This window comes from Oncorhynchus keta, chromosome 37 (genome assembly GCF_023373465.1).
Source record: "Oncorhynchus keta strain PuntledgeMale-10-30-2019 chromosome 37, Oket_V2, whole genome shotgun sequence".
Classification (NCBI taxonomy): domain Eukaryota; kingdom Metazoa; phylum Chordata; class Actinopteri; order Salmoniformes; family Salmonidae; genus Oncorhynchus; species Oncorhynchus keta.
In genome coordinates this window covers 5525667-5538520 of record NC_068457.1, presented here as the reverse complement: position 1 = coordinate 5538520, position 12854 = coordinate 5525667, and the positions used below count along the sequence as shown (strand labels likewise).

Here is a 12854-nt window from a genome sequence, read left to right as displayed (position 1 = left end):
TAGTGTCTAGAGCCATGGCATCATAATGATGATAATAAGAGGTGGATTAATTCGGGTGGGACTGTGTAGGACTTCACTGAAGGCCCAGGCACGCCACGGATTGGTTCACTGCAGGTCAAGGACTCATTTATTTACAAGGTGTGTGGTGACTTTAGGAGATTTCCAGGCGCTCTGCATCACTTCCTGATTAGGATGATATAGTATTACTGAGGAGGATCTCCAGTCCTAGCCTGAGTCTGCTGTAATTACATTTGTTTGGCTCAGACAGCTCTACAAAGACACAACAACAGCAGTGTGGACCTCCTGACTGAAAGGAGAGTTATGAATAGACTTTAACACAGACCTGGGTTCAAATAGCATAGCTTGTTTTCTTTCAAATACTTTTTTATCAATTGTGTGGCAGATGGGTGGGATTAGCATTTTTTGGGGGACTATTCCATTGGTTCATAATCTGAAAGAAAATAAATAATACTTGAACCTAGTTCTGCTGGATGGTCCCAGTCATTTTCTTCCAAAACTCTGTTACTGTTTAGCTAGTGGTGTTCCATTTAAATGTTTCTGCAAATCGCTTCAATGTTTTTTATTAACATCTAACCTTACCTATTCGTAAGGGTTTAATCTTGTTTCCCCAATGCATCCCTCTACAACATCAGTGTTATTAAATGGTGTTTCACCCGCAAGTGCTCTTTCCATGCTGTTTACAGTACATCTGCCCTGGTAACTGTGATTATATTCCTCTGCCCCACTGCACCTGACCTATGTAATCCTCTCACTCTCTCCTCCCTGCTCTCTCACCAATAATACACTGAGAGTGGTGTTTGAGCTGCAGCTCTGCCATGAGCAGGCAACAGTCGACCTCCCAACTCCAGCCCAAGCCGACCCACAATCCCAGCCCCAGCCCGACTTCGGGCTCCAACCTCCGCATCAACTGACCCACAGCCTCAGCTCCAGCCTGACCCTCAATCGCCAGCTCTAGCCGAGCTCCAACCCCAGGTCCATGGCTTCTCTCCTCCATGAGAGCTCGTTACTCTAGGGTGTGCGGGTGCATGATGCTCAGACTCTGGCCCTAAACAGGCATCTCCAGCTGGGTTAATTCAGGGGAGAGAGAGGGCACAGCCCATCACAAGCCTCGTCAACCATGGGGGGCAGGGAATCTCTTCACCATGAGTAACCCACAGGACACGATGCACTTTTCTCTCTCACTCACAAAAACACACACACCTCCGTTCACAATTGCATGCGTGCACAGTGCCCACACACACACACACACACACACACACACACATGCACGCCCAGAGAAAGAGAGACAGATGAACAGAGACAAACAACTCTTTGGGTGTTGGAAGTAGAGCAGAATAATTATGTCTCAGTAGACAGACTAATAACATATTATTCTATTTTATTCTATGTTCCAGTGAATCGGTGAATGGCGAGTTGTCCCAGCTTACCTGTGCTGGAGCAGGTGAGAGTGCTGGCCGGTGCTGGACTGGTGCCGCTGCCTGTGCTCGGGGGGAGCTCTCCATTGTTGAGCTGCTTGACCCTGCGCAGGTGGGAACGGCCGTTGTAGTGGACCTGGGCCTGGGCGGCTGAGTTGAGCTGAAGGTTGCACACCTCGCAGAGGGAGTAGAGCAGCCTTTTCTTCTGCTGAGGGCCATCTGGGTGTCCTTCTTCGGGCTCCTGTAGCAGCTCGCCACACAGGTTGAAGGGCAAGCACACGCCTCCGCCATGGCCACCGCCACTGCCTTTCTGCAGCAACTGGGTTGGACTCCGAGGCCTTTTCATACCTAGAAATTAACATAGCGGGGGAACAGGGTGAGTCAAGAGATGAGTAACAGGTACAGAATTGGCAAGGTCTTCTTTAGACATCTTGCAGTGTGCTGCCCTTCAGTTTTCCAACTCGGGTGCAAACGGCTGGGATTTCGTAGCAAAACTCCTGAGGTAACACCAAGAGCATGGATACAGGCAAAAAATACGAGGACGGTAATTGCAGAGGGAGAAAAGTCTTCTCTCAAAACCACTTTTTTTTTTTTTTTTAGCGTCACCTTCTGCACAAAGTCTTCACATGCCATTACCTTTGAGTTCCACTCAAAAACTGTCAACACATCAACTAGTACCACTTGTTTTACCTCTGCTCTGCCATCATCACAAAACGTGTATCCAAAATGGTACCCATTCCCTATACAGTGTGCTACTTTTATCCCAGGTATAGGGTGCCATTTGGGACAAAGCTATAGCCCAGACCCAGCATTACTCACTGCCAAATTGCCTATCAGCAAAAGGTCAAGTGATTTTTCTTTGACGGAGATGAAAAATGATGATTCTCAGACACTCGTTGTGTCAAACAGAGGGTGCAGGCTTCCCGGGGGCCAGAGGTGAACCTGGTGTTTATCAAAGCACTGTCACTCCACTCGTTCCAAATGGATTAGCAACTAGTTGGTAAACACCAGGTCACCTGGTCCGGTGGCCATTTGATGAATTGTTCAGTCTTATGGCTTGGGGGTAGAAGCTGTTAAGGAGCCTTTTGGTCCTAGACTTGGCGCTCCGGTACCACTTGCCGTGCAGTAACAGAGAAAACAGTCTAAGACTCGGGTGACTGGAGTATCTGACCATTTTTGGACTTTCCTCTGACATCGCCTATTATTATTATTGTTTTATTTTTTACCTTTATTTAACCAGGCAAGTCAGTTAAGAACAAATTCTTATTTTCAATGACTGCCTAGGAACAGTGGGTTAACTGCCTGTTCAGGGGCAGAATGACAGATTTGTACCTTATCGGCTTGGGGATTTGCACTTGCAACCTTTCAGTTACTAGTCCAATGCTCTAACCACTAGGCTACCCTGCCGCCCCAATTATATAGGTCCTGGATGGCGGGAAGCTTGGCCCCAGTGTTGTACTGGGCCATTCACACTACCGTCTGTAGCACCTTACGATCAGATACAGAGCAGTTGCCATACCAGGCAGTGATGCAACAGGTCAGGATGCTCTCGATGGTGCAGCTGTGGAACTTCTTGAGGATCTGGGGACCCATGCCAAATCTTTTCAGTCTCCTGAGAGGGAAAATGTGTTTTGTGCACTCTTCACGACTGTCTTAGTGTGTTTGGACCAGTTCATTGGTGATGTCTGCAGAATTGAGGGTCCCCAAGAACACAGTGGCCTCTATAATTCTTAAATGGAAGAAGTTTGGAATCACCTTGAGCTGGCCAAACTGAGCAATAGGGGGAGAAACAAGATTCTTTAATCTGATGAAACCGAGATTGAACTCTTTGGCCTCAATGACAAGTGTCACGTGTGGAGGAAACCTGGGACTATCCCTACGGTGAAGCGCGGTGGTGGCAGCATCATGCTGCATGGATGATTTTCAGCGTCAGGGCCTGGGAGACTAGTCAGGATTGAGGCAAAGATTAATGGAGCAAAGTACAGAGAGAACCTTGTTGAAAACCTACTCCAAAGTGCTCAGGACCTCAGACTTTGGTGAAGGTTCACCTTCCAACAGGACAATGACCCAAAGCACACAACCAAGACAACACAGGACTGTCTTCAGTCTCTGAATGTCCTAGAGTGGCCCAGCCAGATCAAACTTGAACCCGCGGCAGGGTAGCCTAGTGGTTAGAGCATTGGACTAGTCGGCAGGGTAGCCTAGTGGTTAGAGCATTGGACTAGTAACTGAAAGGTTGCAAGTGCAAATCCCTGAACATCTCTGGAAAGACCTGAAAAAAGCTGTGCAGCAACACTCCCCATCCAAGCTGACAGAGATTGTGAGGTTCTGCAGAGAAGAATGAGAGAAACTCCCCAAATAAAGGTGTTCTAAGCTTGTAGCGACAGACCCAAGAAGACTTGAGGCTGCAATCGCTGCCAAAGCTGCTTCAACAAAATACTGAGTAAAGGGTATGAATACTTATGTAAATGGGATATTTCAGTTTTTATACATTTTCAAAAATTCTTACAAACCTGTTGTTGCTTTGTCATTATGGGGTATTGTGTGTAGATTGTTGAGGGAAAAATACAACAATTTAATAAATGTTCAAATAAGGTTTGTATAAAAATGTGTAAAAGGTCAAGGGGCCTGAATACTTAACAGATAGAAACATTCTTACAGTTGGGGTGTAATATAAATACACAATGCAGAGGACTAGAGGTGAAGAGGGCTAGAGAGCAATGGAACTTGTGTTTTTCAGTTCAACATCTATTTTGGATCTGTGTAGGAATTTCAGTCCGGGACTCATAGCAAGTTCTCATTGGTCCAAACTGTTTTTACATTGAGCCTGAAATGGAAAACTTGGTATTTTGCAATTGGCCCAATTTTACTGCAAGGAATTCCAATTGGTCAACCAAAGGCTAGGCTTTGTCACGTCGTCAAAATAAGTGGACCAAAGTGCAGCGTGGTGAGCGTACATTTCTCCTTTTATTTAAAAATGTCGCCAACAAAACAACAAACGAACGACCAAAACAACCATGAAGCTTACAGGGCTAAGTGCCACTAACAAAGTTAACTACCCACACGGAAAGGAGGGAAAAATGGCTACCTAAGTATGATTCCCAAACAGAGACAACGATAGACAGCTGTCCCTGATTGAGAACCATACCCCGGCCAAAACATAGAAATAAAGAAACATAGAAAACAAAACATAGAATGCCCACCCCACATCACACCCTGACCTATCCAAATAGAGAAATAAAATGGCTCTCTAAGGTCAGGGCGTGACAGGCTTGGGGATAAACTACATCCTGTCTCTTTGTTCACTGGAGAAAACACTGGAGGACAGGGAAGAATAAACATCTAACATATACTTTCCAGCATAACAACTATGATTTGTTCTCTTTGAATAAATATATTTTACTCCCCCACGATTTGCTTTGGGGTGTGTGTTACTGAAGAATAACATCAACTGCTAACGCAACCTTCCAGATACACACGTTCTCATGCAAACAGCGACACATCTCGTGCATACACAGTTACAAACATTCAGGCGCACATCCAAGCACATACACACTAGGGTTGAATGGCGGGGAACCCGGTTACCACTCCCTTTATCCGGGATAAATAACTGCGAGAAGCCGGTGAATGACAATAAATTATTTATATGAACAGCATGACGTGAAATGGAACTGTTAAATTATATGCAATGTCTAAATCTGCTTATCTACGGCTTCTGCAAGATGAATCAATGCTCAGGGTGGGGTCAGACAACCCATCTCAGTATGGAAAGCAATTCACAATGGATGTAGACCTATCATCTCATCATGTCACTCTTGTGACAGGAAGGCCTACAGTTGCTGCAGCATATCCTATGCTCACCTTGTTTTTTAATTGTAAAGATCCCCAAAAATGAATTGCAGCTGCAGAGTGTTATAACAGTTAATCACTTGAATGTCATTGCTTTAAAAAAATCAGTGCACACGTGAGGACCCTCTCGCAGTCTCTCTCAACTCCATTCAAATTGCAACAAAACAGATAATCCTGTTCAAGATTGATATAGCCCTATATATAAGAAAGAAGATTCGAACGCGCAAGCACGGTAGGCTATAGCAGTTAACGATTCAGACGCATAACCATTCAATCTTTGTTAAGAGAAGTGAGAAAGCCGTCTCCATCTACTGCTGGTCCTATATTGTTCAAGGATGCCATTGGAATGAGGAAGACATGGCTAACGAAACTTATTTCATTTACCTGTTGAAAGTGAGGGAGGAATTAAGCAACAATAGAGATGAAATTAGGAGGTAGGCTAATACCATTAGGGGAAATATTATTAAAGGTTTATATGTGTCAGCCTACTAATTAGACAAATAGCCCCATATTATATTTAAAAAAATGTCAATAAAATTTGCTAGCCTATACTTGTAATTTTGTAGGCCGCATGTGCTGCACCAGAATCGCATGTCCTCTTCTGCTTTAAACAAGGTGCGTAAATCCAGTCCATATTATACAGGTAAAGGGGGATACCTAGTCAGTTGTACAACAATGTATTCAACTGAAATGTGTCTTCCACATTTAACCCAACCCCTCTGAATCAGAGAGGTGCGGGCGGCTGCCTTAATCGACATCCACGTCTTCGGCGCCCGGGGAACAGTGGGTTAACTGCCTTGCTCAAGGGCAGAACGACAGATTTGTAACTTGTCAGCTCCGGGATTCGATCCAGCAACAAAATACAGTAGAGTAATACAGTTCACACTCAAAACGATTAGCTTTCTGGAGCTAGTTTTATTCATTTACCCAAGAGAGCAGCTACATATATTTTCATGTTGATGGAACATTTGAAAAATGCCGAAAAAAAATAGTCAACCATAATGCACACACATATAAGCGCGCGGCAGGTCATTAACACACACACACACACACACACACACACACACACACACACACACACACACGTCATTAGATTAGTTCATGCTCAAGTAGTTTTTGACATTTGCAGGCATTAGAAGTAATAAATACATTGGACATCTTTGTGGGGCTCTCTCACATACAGGACAGTACATACACATATACAGTAAAAATATAATAAAAATAACATCAATTAAAAGTGCTAAGTGGTAAGGTCATAAAAACAGTTCAGTCATATGTGCCAAAGTGCTAAAAGTAGGATGAAAAAAACCCCCAGCTCAGGTTGCTTGGTTTAGCAGGCGGATTGCACTGGGTTAAAAGCTATTCTTGAACCTGGTAGTAGAGGTTTTGATGCTCCTGTTGTGACGGCCCTGAATTTGTCTGAACCCTGGGAATCCGAATGTTCGGTCTGGACCACAGGAGGTCTAACCAGTTACTCACTTATTGACAGGGATCTGTGTGGAAGTACTGAGCTAGCCCTCCCTCTGATACCCAATCTTCCTCCATGGTCCGGTTTATCTCCAGAGGTTGTAGTCTTACAACTTCAAGGTGACCTCCTTGATATTCGTCGGACTCAACATCTCCAAACTCTAATCCACCATAAATTCAAATGTCTGAGTGAAGACCAACAACAGAGTGCAATGGATTTCAGAAACTCACTGACCACTCTTACTCCCATGTTGACAGAGCTCAGTGAGAGTTCGAAGATGGGATATTACTGGTGTCATGGACAGGCAGTTTGACTACCAACAAAACCAACTCACTGCCTCTCTCCAAGGGCGCCTGCAACATCACCACACTGAGGTCCTCAAGGATGTTAATTCTGTTTTTTCCTCCTCTGGTTAACACTTTAGACCACTTGCAGACAGAGCTCTAATTGTGTTAATGTTGGATGACGTGTCTGTTAACATGGCCTCCATTAGGCACAACTCCTTGCACAGAGCTTCTCTGGTGTCCACTTCTGTTCAGACCACTGGCGAAGCTGGCACCACAGAACAGCTAAGACAAGGCCATGCTGCAGCCACCCCTTGCAGGATGCAATCCACCATGTATCCTGGTGTTCATTTTCATGGTCTGATAACTCCCTTCCCCTCTACCTCCTCAATCCCTCCTAGCTCTTTTCTTCATTGTGATTTGAGTAGACGTCATGTGGGGGCGATGCCCATTAAATTGCAATTTCAAACCTTTGGAGAAAAAGGAAGACAGTCCTGATCAGCTAATGTATCTGGAAATATGTTGTGACTTTCTTGCCCTCAATCCCCTGGCTGACGAATACTCCTTGCCACATTGAGGAATGTGTTGCATGGGACAGCTCGAGACTGGTGGGATGTGGCACGTCTCACCACGACCTCCTGTGCTGACTGAGGCCAAGTTTTCCTCTGCATCTCTGTCTGAGCACTACACCGATGAGCTAGCAGACAGAGTCAGGAATCGAGTGTAAAGAGAGAGTATCCGTGACTTTGCATACGGTTACCACTCCCTGTGCAGAAGGTGGAAACCTGGCATTGAGGAGGAAGAGGTCATTAAGTTGATCTTGAAGAACATCAACACACTACTAGCCAGTGAACTCCGAGAAAGAGTCACCACTGTCGATAGACTGGTTCGCCTGGGACAGCAGTTCGAGAAGGACAGAGAATGCCAATAGCAATATGAACCCGAGAAAGAAAGACCCAAACAGTCACCCAAGCCAGACCATCAACAACAGTCACTCCCCAGCCAAGACCCCTCCCATGTTCTGTTGGAGATGTAGCCAAAAGGTTCTCTGGCACTGACCGTTTAAATATCCCAAAGCCTAGGACCAAGAGGCATGGAGAGGCAGCCTTTATTTATTATGCCCCCAACCTCTGCAATAGCCTGCCAGAGAACCTGAGGAGGGCTGAAAAGGTGGATATATTTAAAAGATCTTAAAACACAACTTTTTAGCTTTGCTTTTCTTTAGGGTCCCTTGTAGTCGTTCAGTTTTTATTGTTATTATTTTTGTTTTTATCCTCTTATGTTTTGTAGAAAATATTTGTTTTTATTTTAATGTTTTTTATTTAAAAAAATATTGTGAAGTGCATTGCAGTCCATGTCTGACATGGGCTGTATAAATAATGGTAGATTTGATTTGGTTCTTTGTGCCAGAATAAACCAAGTTCAATGAATCATTAATGCTCATATGATAAGAAAATTAATTTTTTATATACACATATATACACACACACATACACACACACAACATTACCAAAAGTATGTGGACACCTGCTCATAGAACATCTCATCCCAACATCATGGGCATTAATATCATCCCAACATCATGGGCATTAATATGGAGTTGGTCCCCCTTTGCTATACCAGCCTCCACTCTCCAAACCATTTCTGTATGGACCTCATTTTGTGCATGGGGGCATTGTCATGCTGATATAAGGAAAAGGCCTTCCCCAAACTGTTGCCACAAGGTTGGTAATCGCCTAGAATGTCATTGTATGCTGTAGCGTTAAGATTTATCTGCACTGGAACTAAGGCCATTCCATGAAAAACAGCCCCAGGCCATTACCCCCCCCCCAAACTTTACAGTTGGCACTATGCACTGGGGCAAGTAGCGTTCTTCTGGCATCTGCCAAACCCAGATCCGCCCGTCGGACTGCCAGATGGTGAAGCGTGACTCATCACTCCAGAGAGTGTGTTTCAACTGCTCCTCCAGAGTCCAATGGCAGTGAGCTTTACACCACTCCAACCGAAGATTGGCATTGCGCATGGGCTTCTCTAGGCTTATTTTCCACCATAATTTGCAAATAAATTCATAAAAAAATCCTACAATGTGATTTTCTGGATTTTTTTCCCTCATTTTGTCTGTCATAGTTGAAGTGTACCTATGATGAAAATTACAGGTCTCATCTTTTTAAGTGGGAGAACTTGCACAATTGGTGGCTGACTACATACTTTATTTGCCCCACAGTATAGCCCTTCTTACATCAGCTGATATATCAAAGTGCTGTACAGAAATCCAGCCTAAATTCTTATTTTCAATGACGGCCTAGGAACAGTGGGTTAACTGCTTGTTCAGGGGCAGAACGGCAGATTTGTACCTTGTCAGCTCGGGGGTTTGAACTTGCAACCTTCCAGGCTAGTCCAACGCTCTAACCACTAGGCTACCCTGCCGCCAGCCTAAAACCCCAACCAGCAAGCAATGGAGGTGTAGAATCACGGTGGCGAGGAAAAACTCCCTAGAAAGGCCAAAACCTAGAGAGGAACCAGGATTTGAGTGGTGGCCAGTCCTCTTCTGGCTGTGCCGGGTGGAGATTATATCAGAACATGGCCAAGATGTTCAAATGTTCATAAATGACCAGCATGGTCAAATAATAGTAATCACAGTGAACAGGTCAGGGTTCCATAGCCGCAGGCAGAACAGTTGAAACTGGAGCAGCAGCACGGTGGACTGGGGACAACAAGGAGTCATCATGCCAGGTAGTCCTGAGGCATGGTCCTAGGACTCAGGTCATCCTCCGAGAGAGAGAGAGAGAGAGAGAGAGAGAGAGAGAGAGAGAGAATTATAGGACCATACAGGACACCGGATAAGACAAGATAAGCCCCCCGCCACACAAACTACTACAGCATAAATACTGGAGGCTGAGACAGGAGGGGTCAGGAGACACTGTGGCCCCATCCGATGATACCCCCAGACAGGGCCAAACAGGCAGGATATAACCCCACCCACTTTGCCATAGCACAGCCACCACTACTGAAGAGATGAGTCTTCAGTAAAGACTTTCAGGTAGAGACCGAGTCTGTGTCTTTCACATGGGTAGGCAGACCATTTCATAAAAATGGAGCTGTGTAGGAGAAAGCCCTGCCTCCAGCTGTTTGCTTAGAAATTCTAGGGAGGATTAGGAGGCCTGCATCTTGTGACCGCAGCGTACATGTAGGTATGTACAGCAGGACCAAATCGCAAAGATAGGTAGGAGCAAGCCCATGTAATGCTTTGTAGGTTAGCAGAGAAACCTTGAAATTAGCCCTTGCCATAACAGGAAGCCTGTGTAGGGAGGCTAGCACTGGATTAATATGATCACATTTTTTGGTTCTAGTCAGGATTCTAGCAGCCGTATTTAGCACTAACTGAAGTTTATTTAGTACTTTATCTGGGTAGCCGGAAAGTAGAGCATTGCAGTAGTCTAACCTAGAAGTGACAAAAGCATGGATTCATTTTTTGCATCATTTTTGGACAGAAAGTTTCTGATTTTTGCAATGTTACGTAGATGGAAAAAAGTTGTCCTTGAAATGGTCTTGATATGTTCGTCAAAAGAGAGATCAGGGTCCAGAGTAACGCAGAGGTCCTTCACAGTTTTATTTGAGACGACTGTACAACCATCAAGATTAATTGTCAGATTCAACAGAAAGTCTCTGTTTCTTGAGACCTAGAACAAGCATCTGTTTTGTCCGAATTTAAAAGTAGAAAGTTTGCAGCCGTCCACTTCCTTGTCTGAAACACAGGCTTCCAGCTAGGGCAATATTGGGGCTTTACCATGTTTCATTGAAATGTACAGCTGTGTGTCATCCATATATCAGTGAAAGTTAACATGTTTTCGAATGACATCCCCAAGAGGTCAAATATATAGTCAAAACAATAGTGGTCCTAAAACAGAACCTTGAGGAACACCGACATTTACAGTTGATTTGGCAGAGGGCAAACCATTCACCGAGACAAACTGATATCTTTCTGACAGAAAAGATCTAAACCAGACTTGTGTAGACCAGATTGGGTTTCCAATCTCTCCAAAAGAATGTGGTGATCGATGGTATCAAAAGCAGCACTAAGGTGTAGGAGCACGAGGACAGATGCAGAGCCTCGGTCTGACGCCATTTAAAGGTAATTTACCACCTTCACATGTCCAGTCTCAGTGTAATGATGGGGTCTAAAACCAGACGGAAGCGTTTCATATACATTGTTTGTCTTCAGGAAGGCAGTGAGTTGCCGTGTAACAGTTTTATTTTTTTATTCAGAGGAATGCAAGATTTGATATAGGCCGATTTGAGTTTTTATATTTTCTGGATCAAGGTTTGGCTTTTTCCAGAGAGGCTTCATTACTGCCACTTTTAGTGAGTTTGGTACACATCCGGTGGATAGAGAGATGTTTATTATGTTCAACATAGGAGGGCCAAGCACAGGAAGCAGCTCTTTGAGTAGTTTAGTTGGAATAGGGTCCAGTATGCAGCTTGAAGGTTTAGAGGCCATGATTATTTTCATCATTTTGTCAAGAGATATAGTATTAAAACATTTGAGTGTCTCTCTTGATCCTAGGTCCTGGCAGAGTTGTGCAGACTCAGGACAACTGAGCTTTGGAGGAAGACGCAGATTTAATGAGGAGTTCGTAATTTGCTTTCTAATTATATTTTCCTCAAAGAAGTTCATGAATTCATTACTGCTGAAGTGAAAGCCATACTCTCTTAGGGAACGCTACTTTTTAGTTAGCTTTGCGACAGTATCAAAATTCTGGATTGTTCATATTTCCCTGAATTAAGTTGGAACAATAGGATGATCGAGCAGCAGTGAGGGCTGTTCGATACTGCACGGTACTGTCTTTCCAAATCTGACCATAATTCTATCCTCCTGTTTCCTGCTTGCAAGCAAAATCTAAAGCAGGAAGCACCAGTGACTCGGTCAGTAAAGAAGTGGTCAGATGACACAGATTCTCAGCTACAGAACTGTTTTGATTGAATCGTATTCCACCAGTGCTGACGCTCGTTGGTTGTGGCAGGGCTTGCAGGGCTGTTCCAGATGACTGTGATTGTGCTCTCCGTAGCCGATGTTAGTAAGACCTTTAAACAGGTCAACATTCACAAGGCCAGACAAATTACCTGAACGTGTACTCCAAGCATGCACTGACCAACTGGCAAATGTCTTCACTGACATTTTCAACCTGTCCCTGATTGAGTGTGCAATCCCAACATGTTTCAAGCAAACCACCCTAGTCCCTGTGCCCAAGAACACCAAGGTAACCTGCCTAAATGACTACTGGGACCCTGGGACTAAACACCTCCCTCTGCATCTGGATTCTGGACTTCCTGACGGGCCACCCCCACGTGGTAAGCGTAGGTAACAACACATCCGCCACGCTGATCCTCAACAAGGGTGCCCCTCAGGGGTGCCTGCTCAGGCCCCTCCTGTACTCCCTGTTCACTCATGACTTCATTGTTAGGCAAGACTCTAACACCATCATTAAGTTTGCCGATGATACAACAGTGGTAGGCCTGATCACCGACAACAATGAGACAGCCTATGTGTCAGAGACTGGCCGTGTGGTGCCAGGATAACAACCTCTCCATCAATGTGATCAAGACTAAGGAGATGATTGTGGACTACAGGAAAAGGAGGACCGAGCACACTCCCATTCTCATCGACGGGGCTGTAGTCTAGCAGGTTGAGAGCTTCTAGTTCCTTGGTGTCTGCATCACCAACAAACTATCATGGTCCAAACACACCAAGACAGTCCTGAAGAGGGGACGGTAAAGCCGATTCCCCCTCAGGAGACTAATCAAAGGGCTACCCAGACC

At 44.8% G+C, this 12854-nt stretch overlaps 1 protein-coding gene across 1 annotated transcript in view; it reads right to left on the bottom strand.

Moving 5' to 3' along the window:
• Positions 1 to 12854, bottom strand: part of LOC118370107 (zinc finger protein 385B-like) — a 143431-nt gene that overhangs the window by 101691 nt on the left and 28886 nt on the right. Inside the window, exon 2 of the mRNA XM_035754907.2 lies at positions 1449 to 1784. Coding sequence (XP_035610800.1) covers positions 1449 to 1782 — 334 coding nt within the window. The 5' untranslated portion in view covers positions 1783 to 1784. The remainder of the gene's footprint in view (positions 1 to 1448; positions 1785 to 12854) is intronic.